The 12341-nt window shown below is 40.3% G+C and overlaps 1 protein-coding gene across 1 annotated transcript in view; it reads right to left on the reverse strand.

Moving 5' to 3' along the window:
* Nucleotides 1-10408: 10408 nt before the first annotated feature.
* Nucleotides 10409-12341, reverse strand: part of LOC143785929 (uromodulin-like) — a 68024-nt gene continuing 66091 nt past the window's right edge. Inside the window, exon 16 of the mRNA XM_077275073.1 lies at nucleotides 10409-11930. Coding sequence (XP_077131188.1) covers nucleotides 11863-11930 — 68 coding nt within the window. The 3' untranslated portion in view covers nucleotides 10409-11862. The remainder of the gene's footprint in view (nucleotides 11931-12341) is intronic.

Genomic DNA, 12341 nt, shown 5'->3' on the forward strand with positions numbered 1-12341 from the left:
TACTCTACAGAGACTTTCATTAAGGGGGCAGACAGGCAACCGTATTTCTCGTGCGAGGATTGCATTGCAATACTCGGACTGACTGTTGGCTCTCCTGACCTGAGTGTGACAGCTGCATAGAAATACATCACACTGTCACTCTCATGTCAGGAGAGATGACCGGCCAGTCCTTGCACTGCGATGCAATCCTCGCACGAGAAATACAGTCATCGGTCTACGCCTTAATACTGGCGTGCAAAATGCCAGTCTTAATGAATTGGCCCCTATGGGTACATTCACATAGGGCAGATGTGTTGCAGGAATATCTGCATTGGAAAATCTGTTGCATACATGAATGGGTGTTTTTTTAAGATTGTGCATACATTTTTGCAGGACCTGTTCAGAAGAACAGGATAATGAGATAAATTACTGCAACAGGACAGTCAAGCTATTACCATACAGAGTCAAAACGGCGCACACAACTTCTGAAGTTAAACTTTGGAGGTGTGTATAAGAAGAGCAGGACAACATCCATGCAGAAATGTGTAAAAAAAAATAAAAGCATCTAAAGATTAGATAGATAGATAGATAATAGACAGAAATATAGATAGTAGATAGATAGATAGATAGATAGATAGATAGATAGATAGACTGATAGATAATAAGCAAAAAAAAAGGGGAAACATCACAAAGGGATTAAAAAATGGGACTTTAATGCCCAGTGGCGTGGCAACGTTTCGGATAAAACAAATCCTTTCTCAAGCCAAGGCTTGAGAAAGGATTCGTTTTATCCGAAACGTTGCCACGCCACTGGGCATTAAAGTCACATTTTTTAATCCTTTTGTGCTATTTCCTCTTTTTTTTGCTTATTATCTGAGAGGCGATATGACTGCTGGCTAGGGAAGCGTGCACTCTATAAGGTATTTAGTTGGGTGTTGTTCCTATTTTTTCTATATAGATAGATAGATAGATAGATAGATAGATAGATAGATAGATAGATAGATAATAGATGACAGATAGATTATATATATAGATAGATAGATAGATAGATAATAGATAGATGATAGATAAATAGATGGATAATAGTTAGATAACAGATAGATATAGATAATAGATAGATAGATAGATAGATAGATAGATAGATAGATAATAGATAAATATAGATAATAGATAGACAGATAATAGATGACAGCTAGATAATATATATATATATATATATAGACAATAGATAGACAGATAGATAATAGATGATAGATAGATAGATAGATAGATAGATAGATAGATAGATAGATAATAGTTAAATAGATAGATTGATAATAGATAGATAATAGATAGATACATAAAAAGATAGATAGATAGATAGATAGATAGATAGATAGATAGATAGATAGATAGATAGATAAGAAAAAAATTGGAACAGCATCAAATACTACCTTACAAAACATGCAAAGCTCTCCCAACCAGCAATCCAATGGTCACCAATGGTAGATTCAAAAAAGGGAAAGCAGCACAAAAAGGTTTGAAAAAAATAAGTGGACTTTAATGCCTGAACGGCGTGGCAACGTTTCGGATGTAGTATCCTTTCTCAAGCAGTGAATACAAGAATGAAACAGCTTTTTATGTGAAACACATACATATGTATCTCATTAAGAAACTCATTAAGTGCAATATTCTAAAAAATAATATATAATACATATATCGACCATCAATACAAAAGTGCATCTGTGCAGATTAAATTACCCCTTAAATCTTGATATTAATAGGTGTTGTATATTACATACTGCGTGATAGTGATTAAAAAATGACTAAATAGTCAATTAATGATAAAAGAGCATCAGGTGTATTTTTTTCAAACCTTTTTGTGCTGCTTTCCTTTTTTTGAATCTAGATAGATAGATAGATAGATAGATGATAGTCTATGTAGTAACTTTTACCACTTACTAAGGTCATCTGTTGGGCTGCAAAATCTCACTTCATAGCATATGAACAACAAGATGACGGGGTGCAAATACCGCAGCATGTCTTCTGTGAGCATTTTTCTGGCACCCTTAAAATGAAGCCACAGAATTTTTACACTTCTGTATATAAGTGAAAGCTCAAAGGAAATAGAAGTGATTTTTCCATGTACCCATTTAGAGTACTGTCAAACAGTGTATGAATAAACATACCATACAGGTGCCATGCAATACGGCGCCCAAATATTGGAGTCATATGTTGGCCAAACATCACTTCCATACAGTTAGATTATAGATAACAATGTTATGCAGTGCTGTCACAAAGTGATCTAATAAGGCACAACACAGTCGCCAAATAAAGCAATCACATACCTGTGCTATACAATGTCTACTGTAGTATCAGAGTAATACTGCTATAACCATAAAGGGTTGTCACTGGATTGATATTGATGACTTATGCTTAGCGCTCACTGTCGGGTACTCACATCCTTTCCAATGAATAGGAGGACCTCTGCGGTATTACTTTGACATAATATATGAAACACGATATATATTGTAGACCACTGTTATATTAATACTTCATTCATTTTAATAGCAGCAGATCTACAGAATCTGGCAGCCGGGACTAAGACGTTGACATTTCTATGTTATTCAGCAGACGCTAAGAGTAGCTAATTAGTGGGGGTGCCAGGGGTTGGACCCCCATGGATCTGAGATTGATGATCTATCTAATAGATAGATCAAGCTTACTAACTTGAAAAAAAATGTGAGATGATGTGGCCCCTCTATCCTCCACGATATATATCCTTTACAAAACATTTCAGTATTAACAGTAATCTTGGAATTCTATAATAGAAGTCAAAACGTAGCGTACCTTGAGCAGAAAGTGCGTTCTTCTGTCGATGAAATGTATTGTCCTCTGTACATTCGCACTATCGATGCATGAGATCAGTGTAGGACTTTTCGTCATATTATTAACACACGATTTGGGCCATCCTTGCCAGGTGCAGCCTATAATGGCTATTGTGAGTTACACATCATTAAGCACTTTAATCAATCCATACAAATGAAGAGACATAGTGTAGTCTGCATTGCATTGTGTTCATGAGCCGACATCATTTATATAGCGGGAGTAGTATAAATGCTTCAATAAAACAAAGATCTGATGGGCTAAGTGCTCACGAGTAGGAGAACTACAGGGGACCTGTAAGCAGATACCTGTAATATCATCTGTATTATTAGCCGCCATTCATTTCATGTGTTTGTCAATGAGTGTAAATAATCAGAGAAGATAAAGAAAAGGCAATTTATATGCACTTTTTTACTCTAATAAAATCATAGCCATGGAATAAATGTTTTAATGAACAAAATAATTTTGACCTTATTGACCAAACATCTCTTTTTGTCTCTTTATTGTCCCATTTCAAGGGCCATAAAATTATTATTGTTTTTCATAGGCTTGTTTTTCTTAGAATTAGTTGTATTTGTCAGTTGCATCTTTTTGAGATAGATGTAACACTTTTGTTATCTTTTACTAATTCTAAAAACAAGGGAAAAAAATAGAGAGGGGTCTTCTGCAGGTCAGAAGAAGGCAGCAGCCCGAAACGTAGGTTGGGGCAGCACCATCACCCACAAGAGGTAATGTTTATACTAAATACTTGCTTTTGGATTTCTTTGCTTCCCATTTGGAGTCCTATGATTCAAAGACTCTTCTTATACGTAATCTTGTGAACCTTTTTGACTATATAATCTTTCTGTGCAGACTCTATTTAGCAGTTTTTTCAGTTTTTACCTGAGCTGTCTGTCTGCTCTCTATCCAGACCTACTGATGCATTTTGACAGATGGAAACTCCACTAGCCTGGTTGCCTGCAATGCTTTGAACACATGTAAGTGTTATTCTCATGTAATCCTTGTTTTCTTTTATATAATTACCTTGTACATATTTGTAATTGTCTCATTTGTAACATCTTTGTAAAATATTTTGATAAAGCACTGCCTAAATTTTGTGGGGTATAATATTTATTACTAGTTCTTTCTCCATGCTCTAAAACGTACCCTAAGTCTCCTGAAGGGAATTACGCTACTGTGTTGGGTTAGCTTCGGACCCGTTTAATCGGAGCTGGTGGCAGCAAAAACGTGTGCACTGGACCTTGGGTGATGTTGTAGCGACTGCGGCGTTAATAATTATTGTTCCTGCCTGAGTGGGAGTAGTTATCGTGTCGCTGCAGCGTGCCCAATAGCCAGTACATAGCAGGTAGCCGTTCTGGCGACTAATTACCCTAGGTGCAGTACCTAATCTGACCTGAGAGTAAGGGGGGCGCCAGAGAGCTGCAAGTGTTAAGCGGGATACATAAGTCCCTGCAGTTCGTGGTATATAGAAGAGCAGTGGGATACCTAGAATAAGCCCCTGCTGTAAACTAAGAGGTCAATAGCCTCGTGTGTGTCTTTTTATCACATTGTGGAGTGGAGGGATAACAAAGATAAGCCCCCCTGCACATGTGATAGCCGTCTGTTGGCCTAAAGTCACCCCGATCCGTGACGTAGGGGGGACGGTCACGGTGTGGATCCCTGACAAATTGGTGGCAGCGGTCAGGGGTTCGTGACAAATTCTATATTTCTAGAATTCGCCCTTTTCTTACTTTCGACTCTGCAAAAACTCTTACTGTCTCACTTATTCATTCTCGTGTGGACTATTGTAACTCTCTACTAATCAGCCCCCCTCTTACCAAACTCTCCCCGCTCCAATCTGTCCTGAATGCTGCTGCCAGGATCATATTCTTCACCAACCGTTACACCGATGCCTCTACCTTGTGCCAGTCATTACACTGGCTACCCATCCACTCCAGAATCCAGTACAAAACTACTACCCTCATCCACAAAGCACTCCATGGCTCAGCACCACCCTACATCTCCTCTCTGGTCTCAGTCTACCACCCTACCCGTGCCCTCCGCTAATGACCTCAGGTTAGCATCCTCAATAATCAGAACCTCCCATTCCCGTCTCCAAGACTTTACACGTGCTGCGCCGATTCTTTGGAATGCACTACCCAGGTTAATACGATTAATCCCCAATCCCCACAGTTTTAAGCGTGCCCTAAAAACTCATTTGTTCAGATTGGCCTACCGCCTCAACGCATTAACCCAACTATCCCTGTGTGGCCTAATAAAAAAAAAAAAAAAAAAATCAGGTTCCTCGCATTATGTTCTCATACACTTTATGCAGTCAATAGCCTCTGTGTCTGTACTGCTACATACTTAGGCTGTTAACTGGTTACATGAACAACCGAGCCTTACACTATGGCTGGTGCAAATAACTAAAGCAATTGTTACCGTCCACCTCTCGTGTCTCCCCTTTTCCTCATAGTTTGTAAGCTTGCGAGCAGGGCCCTCATTTCTCCTGGTATCTGTTTTGAACTGTGATTTCTGTTATGCTGTAATGTCTATTGTCTGTACAAATCCCCTCTATAAGTTGTAAAGCGCTGCGGAATATGTTGGCGCTATATAAATAAAATTATTGTTATTATTATTATTATTATGTGTATGGGTGTATGGTGCCATCTTGTGGTTTCCCACTTTTTAGTAACTTTGTTTTTTTCTTGTCAATAAAATTTGTATTTTTCATTATTGGTTCTTGTGTACACTTTTTCTTTTTCTGATGCTCTTCCATTGCTGCAGAGATAGTGTTAAAGCAAAGAAACAGAAGGCCAGGCTATTAAGTGCTTCCACTCAGATACATCGAGGATCCAGAGGTATGGATGGATACAAATGTTTAAAAACTGTTATTATTATTATTATTATTATTATTATTTATTTATATAGCACCATTAATTCCATGGTGCTGTACATGAGAAAGGGGTTACAAACAGAGTTACAGATATAATTTACAGTAAACACGTTTACAGTGACAGACTGTTACAGAGGGGAGAGAGGACCCTGTCCTTGCGGACTTACATTCTATGGGATAGTGGGGAAGAGACAGAAGGTCAGAGGTGCTGCAGCTCGGGTGCTGGTGAGGCGGCAGCTCTGGTGGTTGGTGAGGCGGCAGAATGGTTATTGCAGGCTGTAGGCTTTCTTGAAGAGATGGGTTTTCAGCTTCTGTCTGAAGGATCCGAGGGTGTTGGATAATCGGACATGTTGAGGTGTGGAATTCCAGAGGATGGGGGATATTCGGGAGAAATCTTGGAGGCTGTTGTGTGAGGAACGAATAAGTGTGGTGGAGAGTAGGAGGTCTTGGGAGGATCGGAGATTATGTGAGGGAAGATAGTGGGAGATTAGTTCAGAGATATAGGGAGGGGACAGGTTGTGGATGGCTTTGTAGATCAGTATTAGTAATTTGAACTGGATTCGTTGGGGAATTGGGAGCCAGTGGAGGGATTTGCAGAGGGGAGAAGCAGGGGAGTAGCGAGAAGAGAGGTGGATTAGCCGGGCAGCAGAGTTGAGGACAGACTGGAGCGGTGCAAGAGAGTTAGCGGGGAGGCCACAGAGGAGGGTGTTGCAATAATCGAGGTGGGAAATGATGGGGCATGCACAAGAGTTTTGGTAGATTGTAGGCTGAGGAAGGGATGAATTCTGACAATATTTTTGAGTTGTAGGTTACAGGAGGTGGCAAGAGTTTGGACGTGCGGTTTGAAGGGCAGGGCAGAGTTGAGAAATACCCCGAGGCAGCGTATTTCAGGTGCGGGAGAGAGCGTGATGCCGTTTACCATATAATAGATAGATCAGGTAGGGGGAATACGCGAGATGGGGGAAAGATGATGAGTTCGGTTTTGTCTACATTGAGTTTTAGGTACCGAAACTACCAAAGGGTTGCTCGATAACATATGACAAATTTAAATTACTCAATAAAACATAAGCACAATGCGTTTTGGCTGTCTAGCCTTCATCAGGTATATATCTGTTATGATCCATACAGCCTATTTATAGATTTTCATTAACATTGATAGAAGGGAGATGGGGCGGAGTGGCGTGCCTAATAGCGCATTGCACTCCCACCATAATAACCTGGTCTTCTGTTTCTTTGCTCTACCCCGCACATTGAAACCATTCCCAGGAATTGTCCACGGCTACCACGCTGGCAACAAACCACCATCAGGGATCCATATCGAAGACACGTTCCTTTCAGAGTTGTGCCGACTTGCACAACTCCATGAAGTGAGCTTATGGATCGCCCCCAGGCGCAGGGCAGTGGGGTACTCGGTACCGGGTCCCTCTGTCTCGGTTCTGGGAATGTCACGGTGGCCCGACCCGGTCCGTGGCCCTGCTAAGGAGCGCCCAATTAAAGGTGTAGTTTGTCAAGTGTTCGTGACGCCACCTGTGGTGTTCGGTCAGGATGACCGACGCTGCTAGGGGTCCTCTGGGGTGATGGAATGGCAGCTAGATGGAATACCTTCCCACAGGTGAAGTATGTCCCCAGGGCTTCCCTTGATGAGTAGGTGGTGATGGTGGATGTTGTAAGGCACGATGAATAACGAGGACACAAAGGTTGCAGCCTCTTTACCTTTTACTGAAGACTTCAGTGTCCACAGTCCAGAGTACCGTTCACAGGGCAGGCTGAGTCCGGCCGGTCTGAAGGCACATCCAGAGTTCCCTTTGCAGGTGGAAATCAGTAGCCATCCTACTAGCGCCTGTGTGTTGTAGTACCTCCCTGCTGAGCACCACAGGATAGTCCTCACAACTGTCGTGTATGTTTCTGTTTCTCTCTCTCCGTCCCCCAGATGGTATGGATAGGATGACCCGTATTACGGGGTAGGCCTGGAGCTATTTTATAGGGACCCTAGTGACGCCCCTCTCCCACAATTTGCCTCCGTTGTCTTCATTAGGTTAAAAGTTGGGCAGCCAACTTGGAATTAACTGTCCTGCCATGTTTCAAAGTAATGCGTAGAGCCAATTACTCCCTCGGTGTTCCGGCCACCGGCTACGCGCCTCAGAAGGATGTTGCCGATCTTAAGGCAGGACTCCTCCTGGTATTATCTCCTTGTGCTGTGATCTCGTTTCTCACTTCTCCACAATATACTTCGCTTCCTGTCCTTTCTTAGGATGCTGCCGCAATGAGGTGCAGGCGCAGCTCCGTAACGTTCTATCTCTTGCTATATCTCTGTCAGGATCCCACCCCTGACAGGGACCTCTATCTGCAGCTCAGATGTTCCTCCTTCTCTCCCTGTCTGCCTGAGAGGTCTTCTCTGGGTCTCACCAAGGCAGCTTTCTGTCTAACTTCCTATCCAACCCCCAGTTTTACCCGAGTGTGAGGAGTGGCCTAGTAGATAGAACCTGTTGCTCCCCCTGGTGGCCGAAGTGTTAAGTGCAGTGTGTGACTGTGATACCTGGTCAGGTGAACTCTCTTAGTACCATCAGATGTACCATTACTCCCCCTGGTGGAAGATCGACATTACTGCAACGACAAGGACTCTGGGGCACTGCACTTAATCGTTGACACCCCACTTTGATGTTACACTTTTAATATTACGCTTAGATGGCACTCCCATTTTTCTCCTTTTTCTTCATTATCAGATAGTGTTAAAGTGAACCTGACATAATAATTACTCATATAAAGCTGATCTCAGGGTCCTGTATTCAATGTATTCTCTATAATAATGATGGTTTTCAATTTTGATTTAGTACAGATGTTGCGTTATAAATGCAAATTTAAAATGGGATTATTAAAACTCAGGTGCCTGAGTCATCAGCGTGTTGCAGAAACCTTTCAGAGTCCTAGAGTCATCCTGTTAAACTCCATCACATATCTAAGTTTATCGCACCATGGGTGCCACCGATGACAGATAAGGTTGCTGAGAAGATGATGTCACCAGAGAAACATTGCGTTGGCCTTCGCAATATATATCGTCATTTTGGGTCAAAATCTGATCATTCTGTGATTAGCTCTGGAGCATTTGATGCTGAACATGCTGTTGGTGGAGGAAGCTCAACAGGGCCTAAAAGGTTTATTTGCAGTGGTAGCGAGTCATACGTGTGGGCATCTCATTTACGGGAGTTCTTTTATACATTGCAGACAGTAGAACTTCAGGCTCTGCAAAATTAAAATAAACTGTGGACGCACTGCCTTGTATAGACCAGGAACAACAGCTCTCCATCACCATATCGTTTGGAAAAAAGCAAGGTGGCCAGAAAGGAGATCAAGCCTTCAGGTTTTCTCCTCTCCTTTCTAGTTATGTTCATCTTTCGCTGAGTGAGGCCACATCTAATCAGTAATATCATCACCATTGTCATCCACCATTACTGCTTGTCGTACTCCAAATACACCTCCTCCTTCTCTATCATACAGGAAAATATCCATCCCTTATTTTGTGTCGAGAAAAAAAGACATATTATCCCAGTCATCAGTTTGTTTGCAAACTCTAGTCTGGTCAAGTTGTTGGTGGTGCAGTCATTGGCGTATCACCTTGTGCAGCTTTGGGCAATGACAATACATGAGTTTCATGAGCCATTGGGTGAATATTTTGAGGGACAGTGATGCACCACTACAAGCAGGACAGGTGATAAATAGAGATGGGCAAACCCAAACAGTAAAGTTCGGCATCTGTACCGAATACCTAATGTTTGGGCACAGACACCGAACACAGACTTCCCCAGGAAGTCCGTGTTACTGTTCTGGTTCGGTCCCCGAACACTGGGTGTTTGTTATGATGTCATGTGCATGACAGCGCGGCAAACACTGCTTCTGATCGGTGGTAAGATCATTATTTTATCGCCAGCCTACACTGTGATAGGAGGTACATATTTCTAATTGGAGGTATTTGCTGGTATGATTATTATTACACCTACTACATATTGGTATAGGATTTGAATGCCACTTTAATATTAGTGCTATTAAATATTCACTTCAACTCATTCATTCTATTAGTCAGTTTTTGTACGTTAAGCCTGTGATTGGTCAGAAATTGACCAGTGTAATGAATGATTTGCCTATCAATATTAATTGATAGGTAAATCAAATTAATATTAATATCAATATTATGGCATCATTTTATGGTTGGAATGACTGATTTAAACTTTTATCAATATAGATAAATCTTAGAATCCTGTGTAAGTAGAAAAACATCTACCGAAAGTTTAAGTTTCATATAGATCAGTTAATAGTTTAAAAATTTAAGATAGCTATTTTATTCTGCTTTTAGCTGCAGAGAGCAAGTAACTTTTTTTTTCTGAAAATGAGAAGATAGAAGTTTGTGACAAAGTGGATTTAAAAATATAATATCTAGAGCATTCTGGACGGGTCTAAGAAGTGATAACGCTGACAAGATTATTTGACATGAACTTCTTCCATTAAACATTGGATTTAAGGAGTCTTACTGTACTCAATCAACTCCTGGTACGGTATGAATAATATAGTAAACAGCAATGTCTATGTACAATTAGCATATAGAGCATATTGGGCAAAGTGTATTTGTGCACCTGTGTATTAACTTAATACTAAAGGTGTCTTTTTCATGTTTTTTATTTTGTAGATTTTAGGATGTGGCTGTCTCTTTGGCTGTGTACCCTTATCTACCAACCTTATCTACCAATGGTTTGAATTTAGAGCTAAGCCTGGTTCCCATCTCTTTCCTAGCTCATATAAGGCCTGTCTGGGCACCTAGACAGGTGAGTCACTAGAGCTATGCGGTCACTTTGACGTGGTTGAATGGGTTTTGAACATTTTGATCATTAGATGTTAACTAAGTACCTTACGTTTTTTGACGTGTGTAGCAATGATAAAACATATTTGTAGGTTATGTTAATGCATAGACATAATTATTGATTCCAAAAAAGTTTATTGATCTGAAAAGCAAATTTTATGTTCTAAAATTATTAATTTAGAAAACATTCATACACTGAATAAAACCCCTATGATTTGCTTCTTACTTTTTATTTCTATTAGCAAGATAATAAATTAGAAAAGTTGACACTACATAGTATTTGCTGAAAAGCAGCTACTCAGGTTACACCTTTATGATTTATTAAAGCAATTTCGAAAATAAATTCAATGATGGATTAGCCTTGTTTTGTGATAATGATTAATGGTGGAACTTAAAACTCATGGACCTCAATGCAAAATTTCCAATAGGTATCCCAACTAATAGTATTGATGTTCTCAAATGGCCTAAGGGGACCACTTAGATCCCCTAGACTCTAGTGTCCATGTGCTACTGTACTCCTGTATCTACTCTAGTTATGCCCCTGATAATGATTAGTGAGACCCTCTGACAGTAAAATAATATGGACTGACCATTCCGGTGTTGGACAATACCTAATTCTGTCTAACAATAGTGGCCCCATAATGTTAACACTTATTATAGAGTATGAAAATTAATTCCAGTAGTGAAGTGCTGCTCAAGTGTAATAATATTAGCTCAGATCAATCTGTTGTTATAAAAGGGGGTTGTCAGTTCATGACCTTAAATGGGTTGTCTCATCAGAAACCATAATTTTCAGAACGTAGCCATGAAGGATATCATCTTCGGATTCAGACACCCTCATCAAAGAGCTGGTTTTGCTTGGGAAGCTGATATTTTTGATGTTGACTATGCCAGAGACAATCATTTAGATGACCAAATTATATGTATAACTCAAGTCCATCAAAGCATAAACCAGTCTGACCAGCTTCTCTCTTGTGACTTACTGAAGGTGGTCCTAAGTGGGGGTCAGTTCTCTATATAATGTCACATTTGCATGCAGCTGAAAAGTGGGGCCCTGGAGTTAATTACTGGTGGGCACTTGGCACCACCCCAATCTGACACTGTCTATTATGCACAGTGTATAATATGTACGATCTGCTCTAAATGGCTGATTGATAAAACAACAATGAGCTATATGCTGTCCAAGACTAGAACACAAAAATATAAAGTTTTTACTATTGAACATAAGTGGATTATAGATAAAAGATGATCTGACAATATCAATGTTATTCTAATCAATGGTTCATCTGAAGGTCTAGCCAAACCAAACTTGGGTCATCAGAAGGAGGACAAATCCAATGAGCGCAGAAGATTCATGTGTGCCTGAAAAAAAGAACATTTTGGAACAAGGATTTTAATATCCGATTGAGTTTTATTGTTGTTTTACAGATTAGCAGCATGGAGGATATTGTACAGCAGAGCTAAGCTGTCTTGATCTCAATCAGCTCTGGGGTGAGGTAAAAGACTTGTTAGAAAGCTCTGCATAATATTTCTGTCTTCCTCTGCCTGTTTCCTTTCCCTGATCCTCATTCCTATTGCCCCCTCTTTATACAGTATATTGGACTATGTTTCATGTCACCTGAAGTCCCTTTAGCCTGATCTAGACTGATTTAAGCAGATATTCGCACTGAATGACAAGTTTAGGAGGCATGATATATACAAATAAACCCTGTTTACAATCTGATCCTACACTTAAGAATGTTTCCCTTTCATCTAACCTCCTTTCCAGTGTCT

This window comes from Ranitomeya variabilis, chromosome 7 (assembly GCF_051348905.1).
Source record: "Ranitomeya variabilis isolate aRanVar5 chromosome 7, aRanVar5.hap1, whole genome shotgun sequence".
Classification (NCBI taxonomy): domain Eukaryota; kingdom Metazoa; phylum Chordata; class Amphibia; order Anura; family Dendrobatidae; genus Ranitomeya; species Ranitomeya variabilis.